This window comes from Lemur catta, chromosome 3 (assembly GCF_020740605.2).
Source record: "Lemur catta isolate mLemCat1 chromosome 3, mLemCat1.pri, whole genome shotgun sequence".
NCBI lineage: Eukaryota > Metazoa > Chordata > Mammalia > Primates > Lemuridae > Lemur > Lemur catta.
The window spans coordinates 91,666,663-91,681,409 of record NC_059130.1 but is presented as its reverse complement, the minus strand read 5'-3'; the positions used below and the strand labels follow the sequence as shown (position 1 = coordinate 91,681,409).

Genomic DNA, 14,747 nt, shown 5'->3' with positions numbered 1-14,747 from the left:
CTGTGAGTTATTCGAACTGCAACCTTGTTATAGGGAAGGCATCACATTGGAGCCTCCCAGTTCACATTCATGCAGGAAGCAGTGTAAGTCCAAAGTCCAAAAGTTTCAATGGCATTTAGTGCAAAAACATTGCTTTACTGTGTGCTTCAGACTTGTTATTCTAGTATTTCATTAGAAAGTAGGCAGAAGCATCATTTCTTCAAACATCACTTTCTTCCTCTCGGTGTCTGCAGGAACTGCATTGGGCAGCAGTTTGCCATGGTTGAGTTAAAGGTGGCCATTGCCTTGATTCTGCTGCGCTTCAAACTGACTGCAGACCCCACCAAGCCTCATCTCTTCTCCGGACATGTTACCATCAAACCCAAGAATGGGCTCTATTTGAACCTGAAGAAACTCCCTGAATGTTAGATCCCAGGGTACAATGATTAAATATGTTTTGTTTTTAAGTTAAATTTATAGCTAATGGTCCAAGTAAATGGAAAGGAACCAAAATGTGGTGTGAGGGTTGGAGGTAGGAGAGATGGGGGGTCTCTGTGAAGCTGCGCCTTATCCAGAAACATTTCTCGGTAACACAGCGCATCTCCTTGATCAGTTTCTATATGACTTTGGGAGATTTTCACATATTTTCCGTTTGATTTTGCCTACTGTTAATGTTCTATATCCAGCACTTTGCTAGGTGACTTCCATGTATTTTCTGTTGTTTTTAAAAATAGTTTTCAGAATTACAAAAGTAATAGGTGATTATATGCTCACTATAAAAACTTTCCAACACTAGAAAGCATGTAGAATAAAGAATTTAAATCCCACTTCACGTAGCTCACATCCCAATCGTATTGCATTTCCTAAAAACAAAATAATTTGGCGTGTGTTCTTTCAAACTTTTTCCTGTATGACATTTCATATGTACATATGTATGTATGTATTCTTATAGATGGGATCATATCTATATTGTTAATGCTTTTTTCACTTAATAAAAATCCATCTCATTCCTTACCATGGCTTCATGGTATTCTGTAATATGGCTATATTACATTTAAACTTTATTTAACTATTTTCCTTATTGGACATTTATTTGTAATTTTAAAAACATGTTTATTGGCCATTTACATTTATCTTTGTTTTGTTCTCTGTCAGTTGTCTGTACAATGTCTGTGAACATCTATAAAGTGGTCTTTTTCTTATTGATTCATATGAGTTCTTTATATATTATGAATAACAATCCTTAATTATAACTTTTCTTTGTAATTTTTTCCATTCTTTTACTTTTTAAAAAAATTGTATTTATAATATCTTTTACCATATGGAACTTTTAAATTTTCGTAAAGACAGACATATAAATTTTTCTTTATGGTTCTGGGTTTTTAGTCTTGGATGAGAAAGTTTTCATCAGGAATATTATAAAGATATTCTATGTATTTTCCTGGTGCTAATCATTCTTGGTAAGCCTGAATGGAAATGTCTTAATGATTTCCAGATTCATCACTCATTTGAGCCTAATCAGAAATTTAGACTTGTTTTTAATTGCAGGGGTTAGCCTTTGAAGGACTTTCACCAGAGGTGAGACATGAGGTAAATTACATTTTAAGTAAGTTTTGTATCTACTATATAAAGAATGAATAGATTAGAGGAGACAAGAGTAGAAGCAGGAAGACCAGTTAGGAAGCTATTACAGCAGTAGGCATGAGAAAGGATGGTAGTCTGCCAGGGGTGGTGGTGGTGGAGTTGAAGGGAAATGGATGGGAGATAGATTTCGGTGGGATTTGGTAGAGTAGATAGGACTCATTAATTGACTGGAAGTAGGTGGTTAGGGATGGAGGGAATCCAAGACTTGTGAAGACTGACCAAGGCTATCCTATTCCATCATAGGAACACTTTAGATAATGAGTCTGACCAGTCTGCTTTTACCATGTGTCCATCAATATTTTGCCTTGCTGGGCATTTTGATTGTGGTAAAGTCCTGTGGTAAAGCTATGTAGACACCTAAGGCATCTAATAAGGAGAGAGGCTTAGTATGAGGAAGGAAGTGGCTTGTGCAACCACGAATTCCCTTAACTAGATAGAAGATCCGCCATCTTGGGGTTAACAAAACTGATATCCTGCCAAGGGTGTATGAGGGGATAAAGAGGATTTAGCTCTCATAGGCTGTAACACTAAATGGCCCATGTAAAAACGTCTGGTAGGGTTCAGATAACTCTGACACACTTCCTACTTTCCTGTTGCCTTCTCTGTGTCCATATGCACTGTTGGGGAAGATCACCAAGTGGGGGCAGCATTCCCTGCTCCACTGGTTTAATTGGTAACCTATGGCCAGTGCTTTAACACTAAGTAAGGGTAAGTGGGAACCTACCACATTACAGCGACTATGGTCATGTGCGCTTGGGGCATTCTGGAACTTACAGTAGTAATTATATTTGTGGTGAGCCTGGCTGTTTGCTTTATAAGTGATTATATTTGTGGTATGGCCTGCCAGAAATTTGCATGACTCTTGATTACTGAACTCTAAATGTTCAGACTCCCTTCATGGTCAGCACTGTCTTTGGTACATGTTTCTATTTTAAGGGACACATCCAAGTCCATGCTTAAATGATAGGCTGTTTGTGGCAGAGAGGACTCAACATCCCTATAACATCCTTTCTCCACTCCTACAGAAATAGAAGTTTTAGCTGAACACATGGTCACCGGCTACAGACCACATTTCCCTGTCTCCCTTTTAATGAGATGTGCCAAGTGACTAGATTTTGGGCAGAGCTGTGAGCAGAAGTCCAGTCAATATCTTCAAAAGGAAATGTACATGCCTTCCCCTTCCCTTTATCTCCTTCCCACTTGCTTGAAGACAGATGTGGTGGCAGGAGCTAGAGCAACTATTCAGGATCATTAAACTGAAAACCATGTATTAAAGAGGGCAGGAACCATGACAGAAGGAGCCTCGGTCCCTGGATGACCCTGCAGAGCAAACTACCCTACTGGCTCTAGACCACCTGCCTCGTCAAGACTTTTATGTGAGAAAGCAACAAATCGTTACCTTCTTTAAACCCCTCTATTTGGGGCCTTTTTGCTATAGTAGGCTGTTAGTGATGTGGCCAGTGCTTTCTTTTCATTTGCTAGCTATCTAGATAATCAAATCAGTTTGCTTTTACTTGGCATGGACAATATACTTCTACTGTTTGTTTCAGGGCTATTTAAATTGTCCGACTACTTGCCATAATTTTGCCATGAGAAAAGGAAAGGATAGCTTCCATCACTAAATATATAATCCCAAGCCAGGAATAGGATGGGTAATCATCTTGAAGGAGCCACATAGGCCTGGACAAAATACTGTGACTCTCTCTTCTTGTCCCCTCAACTGGGAGATGGCACACAAGCAAAAATGGTCCTCAGTTTCTTAAGCACTAATCTTATGTTTTCCCATAAAGGATAATACACCCAGCCAAGTTACAAGTTATAGCAAATATCTTTTATTCTTTACCTTTTCTGAATCATAGACCTTTTTACAAATATGAAGAAAATCATGGATCTTCTCTAGAAATGTGTACATGCACCAAGCGCCAACAGAGAGCTTGTCTATGATTTCACAGTGCTGGTCAACCATGGGCCCATGTCTTGACCCAGCTGAGAGCACTTCCTCTGCCTAAATATTAAAAACCTCAGCAAATGGCTATGTCTAGTAATGGAAGCACCCCTGAGCTCAAGAGGCAAGTCATTTCATCCTTAGGTGGCTGTCACAAAAGCATTTCAGAATATTGAACCAAAACCTTCTTTCTTAGGACTTTCACCCATTGGCACAACTCAAAATTTCATGATAAGTTGATAGTTTTCAGAGTCCTTTAACATCATTACACAATTGGATATGTACCATCTACTTTGTGATGTATGTATTAAAATATTTAATAGTGGTGGTATTATACTCAATTCCAGATGAGGAAAGGGAAGGTCAACAAGATCAGGTGATGTACCCAATGTATCACAGTCAGTGAGTACCAGATCCAGAACGCTGGAGCCTTAACAACCTTTAATTATTTAGAGACAGTTCTCATGACTTTCCAGTCCTCAGGGTTTTGGCTCTATGGTTTTGGCAAGTCAGATGAGTGCTCACACTAACATCCGTATCTACAGAGTTGACATGTGGAGATGTGCTGGTCTTTGTGGCTGTTGCCCCGGGACTGTCTTCTGTGCCTACTCCAATCTGGTACCCATTTAGGCTCTTGCCTTTCTGTTTTATCTCTCATTTACAACTCCACTTCTGATACTTGGCCTTGACATTTGCATTTTGAATTATTTCTCCAACTCCTGACTCTCCTTTTCTCCTCAAAGAAGAGGCCTGAATTATACTTTCCCTCTGGTCTCATGGACCATTCAACAGCCCACTTCTGCCCCAGTTGCCAGTTAGGGTTTCAAGCAGCCCCATCCGGTCCCTTTTGAAGGGGGATCCAGACCGCTAGTTTTTTAAGCTTTTCCTCATACATCATCATTCTCATATTTAATGCCTTTCTGGTTTGTCTATTTTGAACTCAAAGCAGTTTGACACCATCCTGCTTAAAACTTAATGCCTGGAAATGAACAAAATAATCCAGGATAATGTTGTAAGCCTACTTCTCCTGGCATTCAAAGCTGCTTCAAGTGGAGATACCAGTGACATCTGATGAAACCAGAACTCGTCTTTATTCAACACTCTAGGAACCAGAGACTCCCTTGAGAGCAGCAGGCACTGAAGTTTCAGCAATGCACAATTCAGAGAGAATGCAATACGAATATTCCCTCTGAGTGGAGCAGTACGGCTTCCCCAGCAACCTTTTCTTTTTTTTTTTTTAATTTTTTTTTATTTCGGCATATTATGGGAGTACAAATATTTAGGTTACCTGTATTGCCCTTGCGCCACCTGAGTCAGAGCTTCAAGCATGTCCATCCCCCAGATGTTGCGCACTGCACCCATTAGGTGTGTATATACCCATCCCCTCCTCCCCCATCCCACCTGTCTGACACCTGATGAATGTTATTACTATACGTGCACTTAAGTGTTGATCAGTTAATACCAATTTGATGGTGAGTACATGTGGTGCTTGTTTTTCCATTCTTGGGATACTTCACTTAATAGAATGAGTCCCAGCTTTATCCAGGATAATACAAGGGGTGCTATATCACCATTGATTTTTTGTGGTGCCCATCAATACATGAGTGGATCAATAAAATGTGGTATACGTACACCCAGCAATCTTTTCTACAGTATCTAGTAAGAACACTTACTTTTTCCTTATTTATTCCTCCCCCTCCCACCCATTGTTTTCAGAATTACTGTGGTAGCCGCCAGGTACTGTCCTGAGGCCTCCGTCCCTGAAGGGTGCTCTGAGATGCTCCTCCTATGCTAGCAACAGGCTGTACTGAACCACCCACGCTCTCCTCTCTTATTCACTTGAGACCAGTGGCATTTGTTTGTGGAACACAAAGCTATATCTGCCTAACTAAATCTAACTATAGACTGGCCCCCATCTATAACCACAGGTTGACCCCATAATCCTATGTGCCCATGCCTGGCAAAGTGCTTGCTGTGTCATAGGCACTCAACACATATTTCTGTAATGGGTGAATGAATTTAAGAATGAATCAACAAATGAACCATGATCACAAGTCAAGCTTTATCCTCAACCATTATTTTGACTCCCTAGCCAAAGAACAGTTATTTACTTTCTGAAAAAACAGACATTTCATCTCTGGTTCACAGAACCATGACATCAGTCTCAGCTGGGGTTTGGTGAGAGAGTATGTGGCTTGTCATAGCTCATCCCCTCTTGAGGGGGCAAAATTCAATATGCATTTATCATTCAGTCCCAAATATTCATTGAACACCCCCTGTGTGCTAGGCCCTGTTCTAGGCACCAGGAATATAGCAATGAATAGACACTGTGATCTCTTGGAGGTTATACTGTAGAAAGGACACAAGCAATACAAAGGTAAATGAATAAATCAACCCGTTGGCTAAGTTTATGCTAGCTTTTGTAACCAATAAAACCTCAAAGTACAATGGCTTCACACAACATAATAAAAGAAGTTTATTTTCACTCACAGCTGTGCTCACATGTGAGGAGGGGACACTGCATGGCTGCTGTTGACGTTAGAGGCTGAGTGTTGCTGGAAGAACCTGGAAGGCAGATAGAAAGTCTCTTCTCTCCTCCTCCTCCTTTTCAATACTTCTCCAGAGCCTCCTATTTTCAGGCCCATCAGGAAGCCAGCTGGTAAGGGAGTATTGAAATCTGTTATGCAGAGCGCGAGCCCCTGCCTCAGAGAACAGAATATGGAAGAGTGGACCTGTAGCCAAAAGGCCAAATAACCAGCCACCCATTTGCTTATTCCTGGAACACAGTGTCAGCAGTATAAACCAATTAGACTTAATAGACACATGCAGAAAACTCCATCCAACAACAGTGGAATATCCATTTTTCTCAAGTGGACATGAAACATTCTCCATGATAAACCATACAGACCACAAACCAAGACTTAACAAATTTAAAAGATCAAATGAAATAATACAAAGTATCTTTTTTGATTACAATGGAATGAAATTAGATATCAACAAATGAAAGGAAAATTCACAAACATGTACAAATTAAACAACACACTCTTAAAAAAAAACAATAGGCCAAATAAGAAATCACAAGAGAAATCAGAAAATACCTTGAGATGAATGAAAATGAAAACACAACATATTGAAATTCATCGGATACAGTGAAAGCAGTGCTGAGAGGGAAATTTATTGCTATAAATGCATACATTAAAAAGAAGAAAGATCTCAAATCAGTAACTGAACATTACAACTTAGAGAACTAGAAAATTAGAACAAAATAACCCAAAGTTAATGTAAAAAATAAAAAGATTAAATCAGAAATAAATAAACTGGATAAATAGAGAAAAATCAATAAAACCAAATACTGGTCCTTTGAAAACATCAATAGAATTGACAAACCTTTAGGAAAATGAATCAGTAATCCAAAACCTCCCAACAAAGCAAAGCCCTGGACAAGATGGCTTCATTGGTGAATTCAAGCAAACATTTGAAGAACAATTAACAACAATGTTCTCAAACTTTTCCAAAAAATTGAAGAGGAATAAAAATTTCCTAACTCGTTCTATAAGGCCAACATTACCTTAATACCAAAAACCAGATATAAACACTACAATAAGAGAAAACTAAAGGTCAACATCCCTTATAAATATAGATGCAAAAATGCTTGGCAAAATACTAGCAAACCAAATTCAACAGCATATTAAAAGGGTATTAAAAGTCCAAAAATGCACAGCTAACATTGTAATCAATGGTGAAAGACTGAGAACTTTTCCTCTAATATGAAGAACAAGAAAAGGATGCCCACTTTCACCATTTTATTTCAGTATACTACCAGAAGTTCTAGCTGGAGCAATTAGGCAAGTAAAAGAAATAAAATTTTCATCAAAATTGGAAAGAAAGTATTAAAAGTATCTCTTCACAGATGATTTATTTTTATGTAGAATACCCTAAATATGCCAAACAAAAAAGCCTGTTAGAACCAATAAATGAATTCAGTGAAGTAGCAGGATACAAAGTCAACACACAAAAATCTGTTGCATTTCTATACACTAACAATGAACAATCCAAAAGGGAATTTTAAAAACATTCCATTTACAGTAGCACCAAAAAAAAAAAAAACCACCTAGGAATTAACTTAACTAAAGATATTAATGACTAATGCACTGAAAAATGACAAAACACTGGAGATAGAAATTACAAAGCTATCAGGGAAAAGAAAGAAATAAATGGCATCCAAATTAGAAAAGAGGATGTTAAAAGTTCAAATTTAAACTATTTCAGTTCATTTTTGTCTGTCATGAGCATTTCTTTCCTCAAAACATTGTGGTTTCTTTCAGCAGCCTGAGTTGCCAACTGATTATGTGCTTTTTTATCATGGGAAATAATCTGCCTTTGATAAGAATGAATGTTTCTCTCCAATTCTTCTTCAAGATCTTTGACTCACTTTATATAGGCTTCCAGCTCTTCAGCTACATGGCTGATCTTTTCATCTACTTTGCAAATTTTCTCCTCTTTCTCTATCTGGTAATTTTCCTCTACTCTTAATTTCCTGTGGAGTTTCATTTCATTTCCTTAATACAGTTCAATCTTTAAGTTTCTCTTGAAGCTTCTGCTTCTGACTTTCAAACCATGTATTTTTCTGACTTCAAAGATGTTTGCTCAGTCTGGGTATTTTTAATATGCTCTTTAAGCTCTTACTTTGTTTTATCTACTTAAGATAATTGAGTGTAAATTTGATTTTTTTTCTCCTTCTAGGGTTTTTAAAGATGTATTTAACTTAGCAGCATGAATGAGCTTCTTCAAAGTTCCTTTTGGCTGATTAAATCCCATTCACTCTTCATTTCCAGTTCCAGATTATCATCATCCATTATGTCTTCTCCAAGTGCAGCAGCCCATCTTTCATCTTTAACAAGCATTCAGCCAGAGACTTGAAGTGATTTTCTTTATCATTTAGAACTTGTTCTGTATGTACTTTGGAGTCTTCAAATGCTATTTTCTGTTTATTAAATTCACTCACATGTTCTTTCCATACTTCAGCTTCTTGTATAAGATTTGTCTGGCTTGTCTGAAGTTAGGAATTTTCATTCAAAGCATCTTTTATGGCCGGGCGCAGTGGCTCACGCCTGTAATCCTAGCACTCTAGGAGGCCGAGGCGGGTGGATCGGTCGAGGTCAGGAGTTCGAGACCAGCCTGAGCAAGAGCGAGACCTCGTCTCTACTAAAAATAGAAAGAAATTATCTGGCCAACCAAAAATATATATAGAAAAAATTAGCCGGGCATGGTGGTGCATGCCTGTAGTCCCAGCTACTCGGGAGGCTGAGGCAGGAGGATCGCTTAAGCCCAGGAGTTTGAGGTTGCTGTGAGCTAGGCTGATGCCACGGCACTCACTCTAGCCGGGCAACAGAGCAAGACTCTGTCTAAAAAAAAAAAAAAAAAAAAAAAGCATCTTTTATTTCTATCCTGAGTTGTTCTTCATTCATTTGAAGTATCTTGAAGGTTATTTTGTCTTGAGCTACTTGTGATTTGAGGGATTTTGTTTCATCTTCTAGGGACTGTATTCTTTTTGAAATATCCACCATCAATTCATCTTGTTCAGGATGTTTAAATTTCTCTTCTTTTAACTCTTTTTCTAGACAGAGTATTTCATCCTCAAGTTTATATTTGGACCTATTCAGCTTTTCATAGGTTACCTCCATACTTTGTGCTTCTATTGACTCCTTCTCAAAGCTGGCATCCTTTAAAGATGACTGTAAGCCTTTACACTCCATTTGAGCAAGACTACACTTTTCAAGTGGTTTATATTTTTCTTTAGTTAGTCTAGAAAGCTTTACAGCAAGCTTTTTCTCTCTTCCCACATAAAGCCAGCTTCTAACTGATTGAAAATTTCTCCACAAGAAAGAGAGAACAACAAAAAATCCAACAATAGCTGCACATATCACCAATTCCCAAGGAAAATCATAAGGATTAGGACCTGGCCTCATATTGTCAGGCAATGTAACCAAAAGTGCAAGAGGTTCTGTCCTAGATCTGTTGCTTGCAGCACAGAAAGCCAATGACTGAGACAACAAGGATTGCTAAGGAAGAAAGGAATTTTTAATACAAATAATGTAATCCAAGAGGGGGTTGTGGGGCTGAGAGGGGAGCAGCCTCAACTCCATCTCCCTGACTAACACAGAGTAGGGGCTTTTATGAGGAGTTAAGGAATGTGGTCAACTCAAAAGTCCAAAGTCTTACCTGAGACTCAAGGCAAGTTCCTGCCACCTATGAGCTTGTAATTCAAAAATTAGTGATTTACTTCTAAGATACAATGGTAGTACAGGCATTGAATAAACATTCCCATTCCAAAAGGGATAAACTGGCCAAAAGAAAAGGACTTCATGTCCTGCATCCTGAGCACGCTAGTGCAATGAGTGGGCCCCCAAAGCCTCTAGCAGACCCACAACCATGGCTTTGCTGGGTGCAGCCCACATGCCTGCTGTCATGGATTGGAGTCTTGTACCTGCAGCATTTCCAGGCTGAGAAAGATCTAAGCTCTCATCTTAAAAATTAGGGAAAAAAGAGCAAATTAGACCCAAACCCAATAGAAAGAAGGAAATACTAGACATGAGCAGAAATCAATGAAATTGCTGACAAATAACGAAAACAATTAATGAAACCAAAAACTGGTTCTTTTAAAAAATAAGTAAAATTTTTAAATCTCTAGCTAAATTGATCAAGAAAAAAAATGAGAGAAGACACCAATTACCAGTATCAGGAATCAAACAATGAACACCACTATAGAGTTTATAGATTTTTAAACAGTAATAAGGAATTGTTACAAAAAAACCATATGTCAGTAAATTCAGCAATATAAATTACCAAACTGCATCAGAAGAAATAAAATATCTGAATATCTCTTTATTTACTAAAAAAATTTTTTTTATTTCAGCTTATTATGGGGGTACAAAAGTTCAGGTTATATATATTGCCCAAGCCCCCTCATCCCCCTGAGTCAGAGCTTCAAGTATGTCCATTCCCCAGACAGTGTGCATCGCACTCATCATATTTACTATAAAAATTAATTCATAGTTTAAAATCCCCCCACAAATACAAGGTTCCAATGGCTTCACTGGTAAAGTCTATCAAATATTTAAGGAAGAAATAATACCAATCCTTTTAAACTCTTCCAGAAAATAGAGGAAGAGAACTCAACTCACTAATTTTATGAGGTCAGTATTACTATAATATCAAAACCAGAAAAAAACATTATAAGAAAAAATACTACCTTGATCAGTTTTGTTCATGAACATAGACATAAAATATTATCACAATATTACCAAATAAGTTCCAGTAGTATATAAAAAGGAGAATACACCATGACCAAGTGGGCTTCATTCAAGAAGCAAGCTAGGTTTACCATTTTAAATCATTTGGTATTTTAAAAAAGAAAAACCATATGTTCATCTCAGTAGGTGCAGAAAAGCATTTGACAAAAGTCAATCCCTACTAATCTTAAAAATTCTCAGCAAACTAAGAATAAAAAAGAATTTCCTTAACCTGATAAATATCATCTATTAAAAATCTACAGCTACCATTCTACATAATGGTGCAGACCGGGTGCTTTCTCCTCAGGATTGGGAATAAGGTGTCCTCTCTCATCATGTCTATCCAACCTTGTATTGCAGGTTCTAGCTGTTGCAAAAAAGGCAAGAAAAAATAATAAAAGGTATATGATAAAGAAGGAAAATGTACATCTATCTTTTTCATAAAGAAAATGTTCTTCTAATAATTCTGAGAGTACCTCACAGCCATTATTTAAAAAAAAAACAGAGAATAGCAAGTGTTGGCAAGAATGTGGACAAATTGAAACCTTTGTGCATTGTTGGTGAGAATGTAAAATGGTGCAGCTGCTATGAAAAACAGTATGGCAGTTTCCAGAAAAATTAAAAATGGAATTACCATATGATCCAGCAATCCCACTTCTGTGCCTATATCCAAAAGAATTGAAAGCATGATCTCAAAGAGCTGTTTCATAGCAGCATTATTCGTAGTAGCCAAGAGGTAGAAGCAACTCAAATGTCCATCAACAGATGAATGAATAAACAAAATGTGGTATATACGTATAACATAGTTTGGACATTTTTCCCCTCCAAAACTCAGGTTGAAATTTGATCCCCAATGTTGGTGGTGAGACATAGTGTTTGGGTCATGGGGGCAGCCGATTCCTCATGAATGGCTTGGTGCCCTCCTCACGTAATGAATGAGTTCTGCCTCTGCTAGTTCCCGTGAGAGTACTCCTGAGAGCTGACTGTGAAAAAGATCCTGGCACATCCCTCTCTCTCTTGCTCCTCTCTCACCATGTGACATGCTGGATCCCTTTCACCTTCCACCGTGAGGGGAAGCAGTCTGAGACCCTCACCAGAAGCAGATGTTTCTTGCACAGTCTCCAGAATTGTGAGCCAAATAAACCTTTCCTTTGTAAATGACCCAGCCTCCACTATACCTTTATAGCAACACAAACAGGCTAAGAGAACATACAATGGAATATCATTCAGCCTTAAAAATGAAAGAAATCCTGTTACATACTACAATGTGAATGAATCTTGAAGATATTATTCTAAAGGAAATAAGTCAGTCACAAAAAGGCAAATACCACATGATTTCACTTATATGAGGTATCTAGAGCAGTCAGTTCAAAGAAACAAAAAGTAAAATGGTGGTTGCCAACAGCTGTGGGGAGAGGGAAAAGGAGAGCGGCTGTTTCAGTTTTGCAAGATGAAAAAGGTCTGGAGATCCGTTGCACAACAATGTAAATATATTTAACATTACCAACTTTTACACTTAAAAATGGCTAAGAAGGTAAATTTTATGTTATGTGGGTTTTTTTTTTTACCACAATTAAACATTTTTTTAAATCATAAAGGTATGCAACAATCTCAGTAAAGGAGGTAGGGGAGAAGGTGCTGACCTAACTACTTTGGAAATGAGTGAAGTCTGCAACACTAAAGGCCAGGGGAACAGCACACAGTACTAGACACCAGTTGGTAAAACTTTTTCTCATGCTGGTATGAGTTAACAAATCTGATACTGCGACACACGTATGTTGGAACTGAACAAATGAGTAAGTGGTGGGAGCCAGAATTCTCACTGTTAGAGTGGTAATTTATAGATAAGCAGGGAGAGGAGGCCAGAATGATCCATGTCGGATCATAGAGTTGGATCCATGTTGGGTGAGAGTTGGAAACATCAGTATGAACTCATGCTCAATTTACTATAGATACAGATGGTTACATAGAGTTGGAAACATCAGTATGAACTCATGTTCAATTTACTATAGATACAGATGGTTACATATAGATATTTATAGATATGTGTATATACCCAGGTTAGCACACACACATATATTTCTTTGTTCTGTCAGCTAAGAGGGCTGAAAAGAAATTACACCCCAGAAGCAATGAACACACGTAGCACTCAGATCTTGGTTTCTAATACTCTTCTCCAGTAAAAGGAACTAAGGCTCCCTGGAGAAGAGGTTGATCCTAGAACTGGACAGGAAATATACAGGATGCACCTAGAATATCTGGTAGTGCCAGAAAGTAACTGCTAAAAAACAAAAGAAAACTCACCACATTGATGGGTGCTTGTCAAAGAAGCACAAGCACCAACTGAAAGAGCTCCCAATAGCCAAAGTGGGAACAATTTGAATAAAATAAATAAGATAGTATTGAATTATAGCCCAAAGTATAAAATAAATATCCATGAATCAATACTGATATGAATAAACGAACAAATAAATTAATAAATGGGGGAAAGAAACAGATCCCCCATGCAGAAGAATTCCAAATACTTTATGTAGATACTCTGCCCTCAAGCAAGGAAGTACAACTCCCCACTCCTTAGGTGTAGACTGTGCCTAGAAATGTCCTTGCCAAGAGCACAGTATGCAAAGAGGGAAATAGAGTAACTTTACAGAGGAGAAACCTGACAAGCACCACCTCCACCAGTTGATCAAGGTCACCATCAGCATCCATAAGCCATGCTGGTGGTAGGTGTGCCTGATGTGATGCGATGGAAATGTCTCTTTACCTCCGTAGTCATCCCCGCAATAACCCATATCCCTAGTCTTATAAGAAAAAGCATCAAATTCCAATAATGGGCATTCTACAAAATAATGACCAGCACTCCTCAAAACTGTCAAGGTCATCAAAGACAAGGACAGTCTGAGAAACTGCCACAGGCAAGAGGAGCCTAAGGAGAAGTGACAACTAAATGTAACATGATATGGCCTGAATGGGATCTCGGAGCAGAAAAAGGACATTAGGTAAAAGCTAAGGAAATCTGAATAAACTGTAGGCTTTAGTCAATAGTAAAATATCAATATTGGTTCATCAATTGTAGCCAAAGTACCATAGGATGAGATGTCAGTAACAGGGGAAACTGGGTGCAGGGTGTATGGAAACTCTGAACTATCTTCTAAATTTTTCTGTACAACTGTTCTAAGACATAAAGTCTATTTAAAAATCCAAAGGGATCTACAAAATAACCTACTAAAACTATTAAATGAGTTATGAAGGATGCAGGATAGAAGGTTGTGAAGTAAAGAGTCAACTCAGTAAGATTGAGATGTTCGAATCCTGCACTGAACAAAAAGTACACCGGATTTTGACGGGCTCCTGGGAGACAACCTCTAAGGCCTTGGTATATCTTGCCTGATGAGTGTTTCTACATACCTGGGCCCTTGGGCCACACCACAGAGTTTATGCTAACAATGTGAAGTATGGGGAGGCCCTGGGCCTGCTGTATCCGTTTGATCTCTGCAGGGGCTGGAGGCTGAGTAACTACAGTCAGTCACGCAGGGGCTCCATGCTTACAGGACTAATCCCAATCAGAAACCCTGGACACCAACACTTAGGCGAGCTTCCCTGGTTGGCCGAGGTTTGCATAGGTTGTCATACATCATTGCTGGGAGAATTAAGTGCTGTTCATGTAACTCCACCGGGAGAGGACTACTAGAATCTCCCCACCGGTCTCTCCTGGACCCCACCCTATATGCCTTTTCCCTTTGCTGATTTTAATCTGTATCTTTTCACTGTAATAAACTGTAACCATCAATATAATGGCTCTTCTGAATTCTGTGAGTCCCTCAAGTGAATCAAACCCAAAGGTGATCTCGGGGACCCCCAACACAAATGTCAATATACAAAAATCA

The 14,747-nt window shown here is 38.5% G+C and overlaps 1 protein-coding gene and 1 pseudogene across 1 annotated transcript in view; one reads left to right on the top strand and one right to left on the bottom strand.

The window, feature by feature from the left end:
* Window positions 1-837, top strand: part of LOC123634165 (cytochrome P450 4X1) — a 32,189-nt gene extending 31,352 nt beyond the window's left edge. The window contains exon 12 of the mRNA XM_045545477.1: window positions 234-837. Coding sequence (XP_045401433.1) covers window positions 234-408 — 175 coding nt within the window. The 3' untranslated portion in view covers window positions 409-837. The remainder of the gene's footprint in view (window positions 1-233) is intronic.
* A 6,986-nt stretch (window positions 838-7,823) lies between these two features.
* Window positions 7,824-9,537, bottom strand: LOC123634862 (annotated as a pseudogene).
* Between the last annotated feature and the right edge of the window lie 5,210 nt (window positions 9,538-14,747).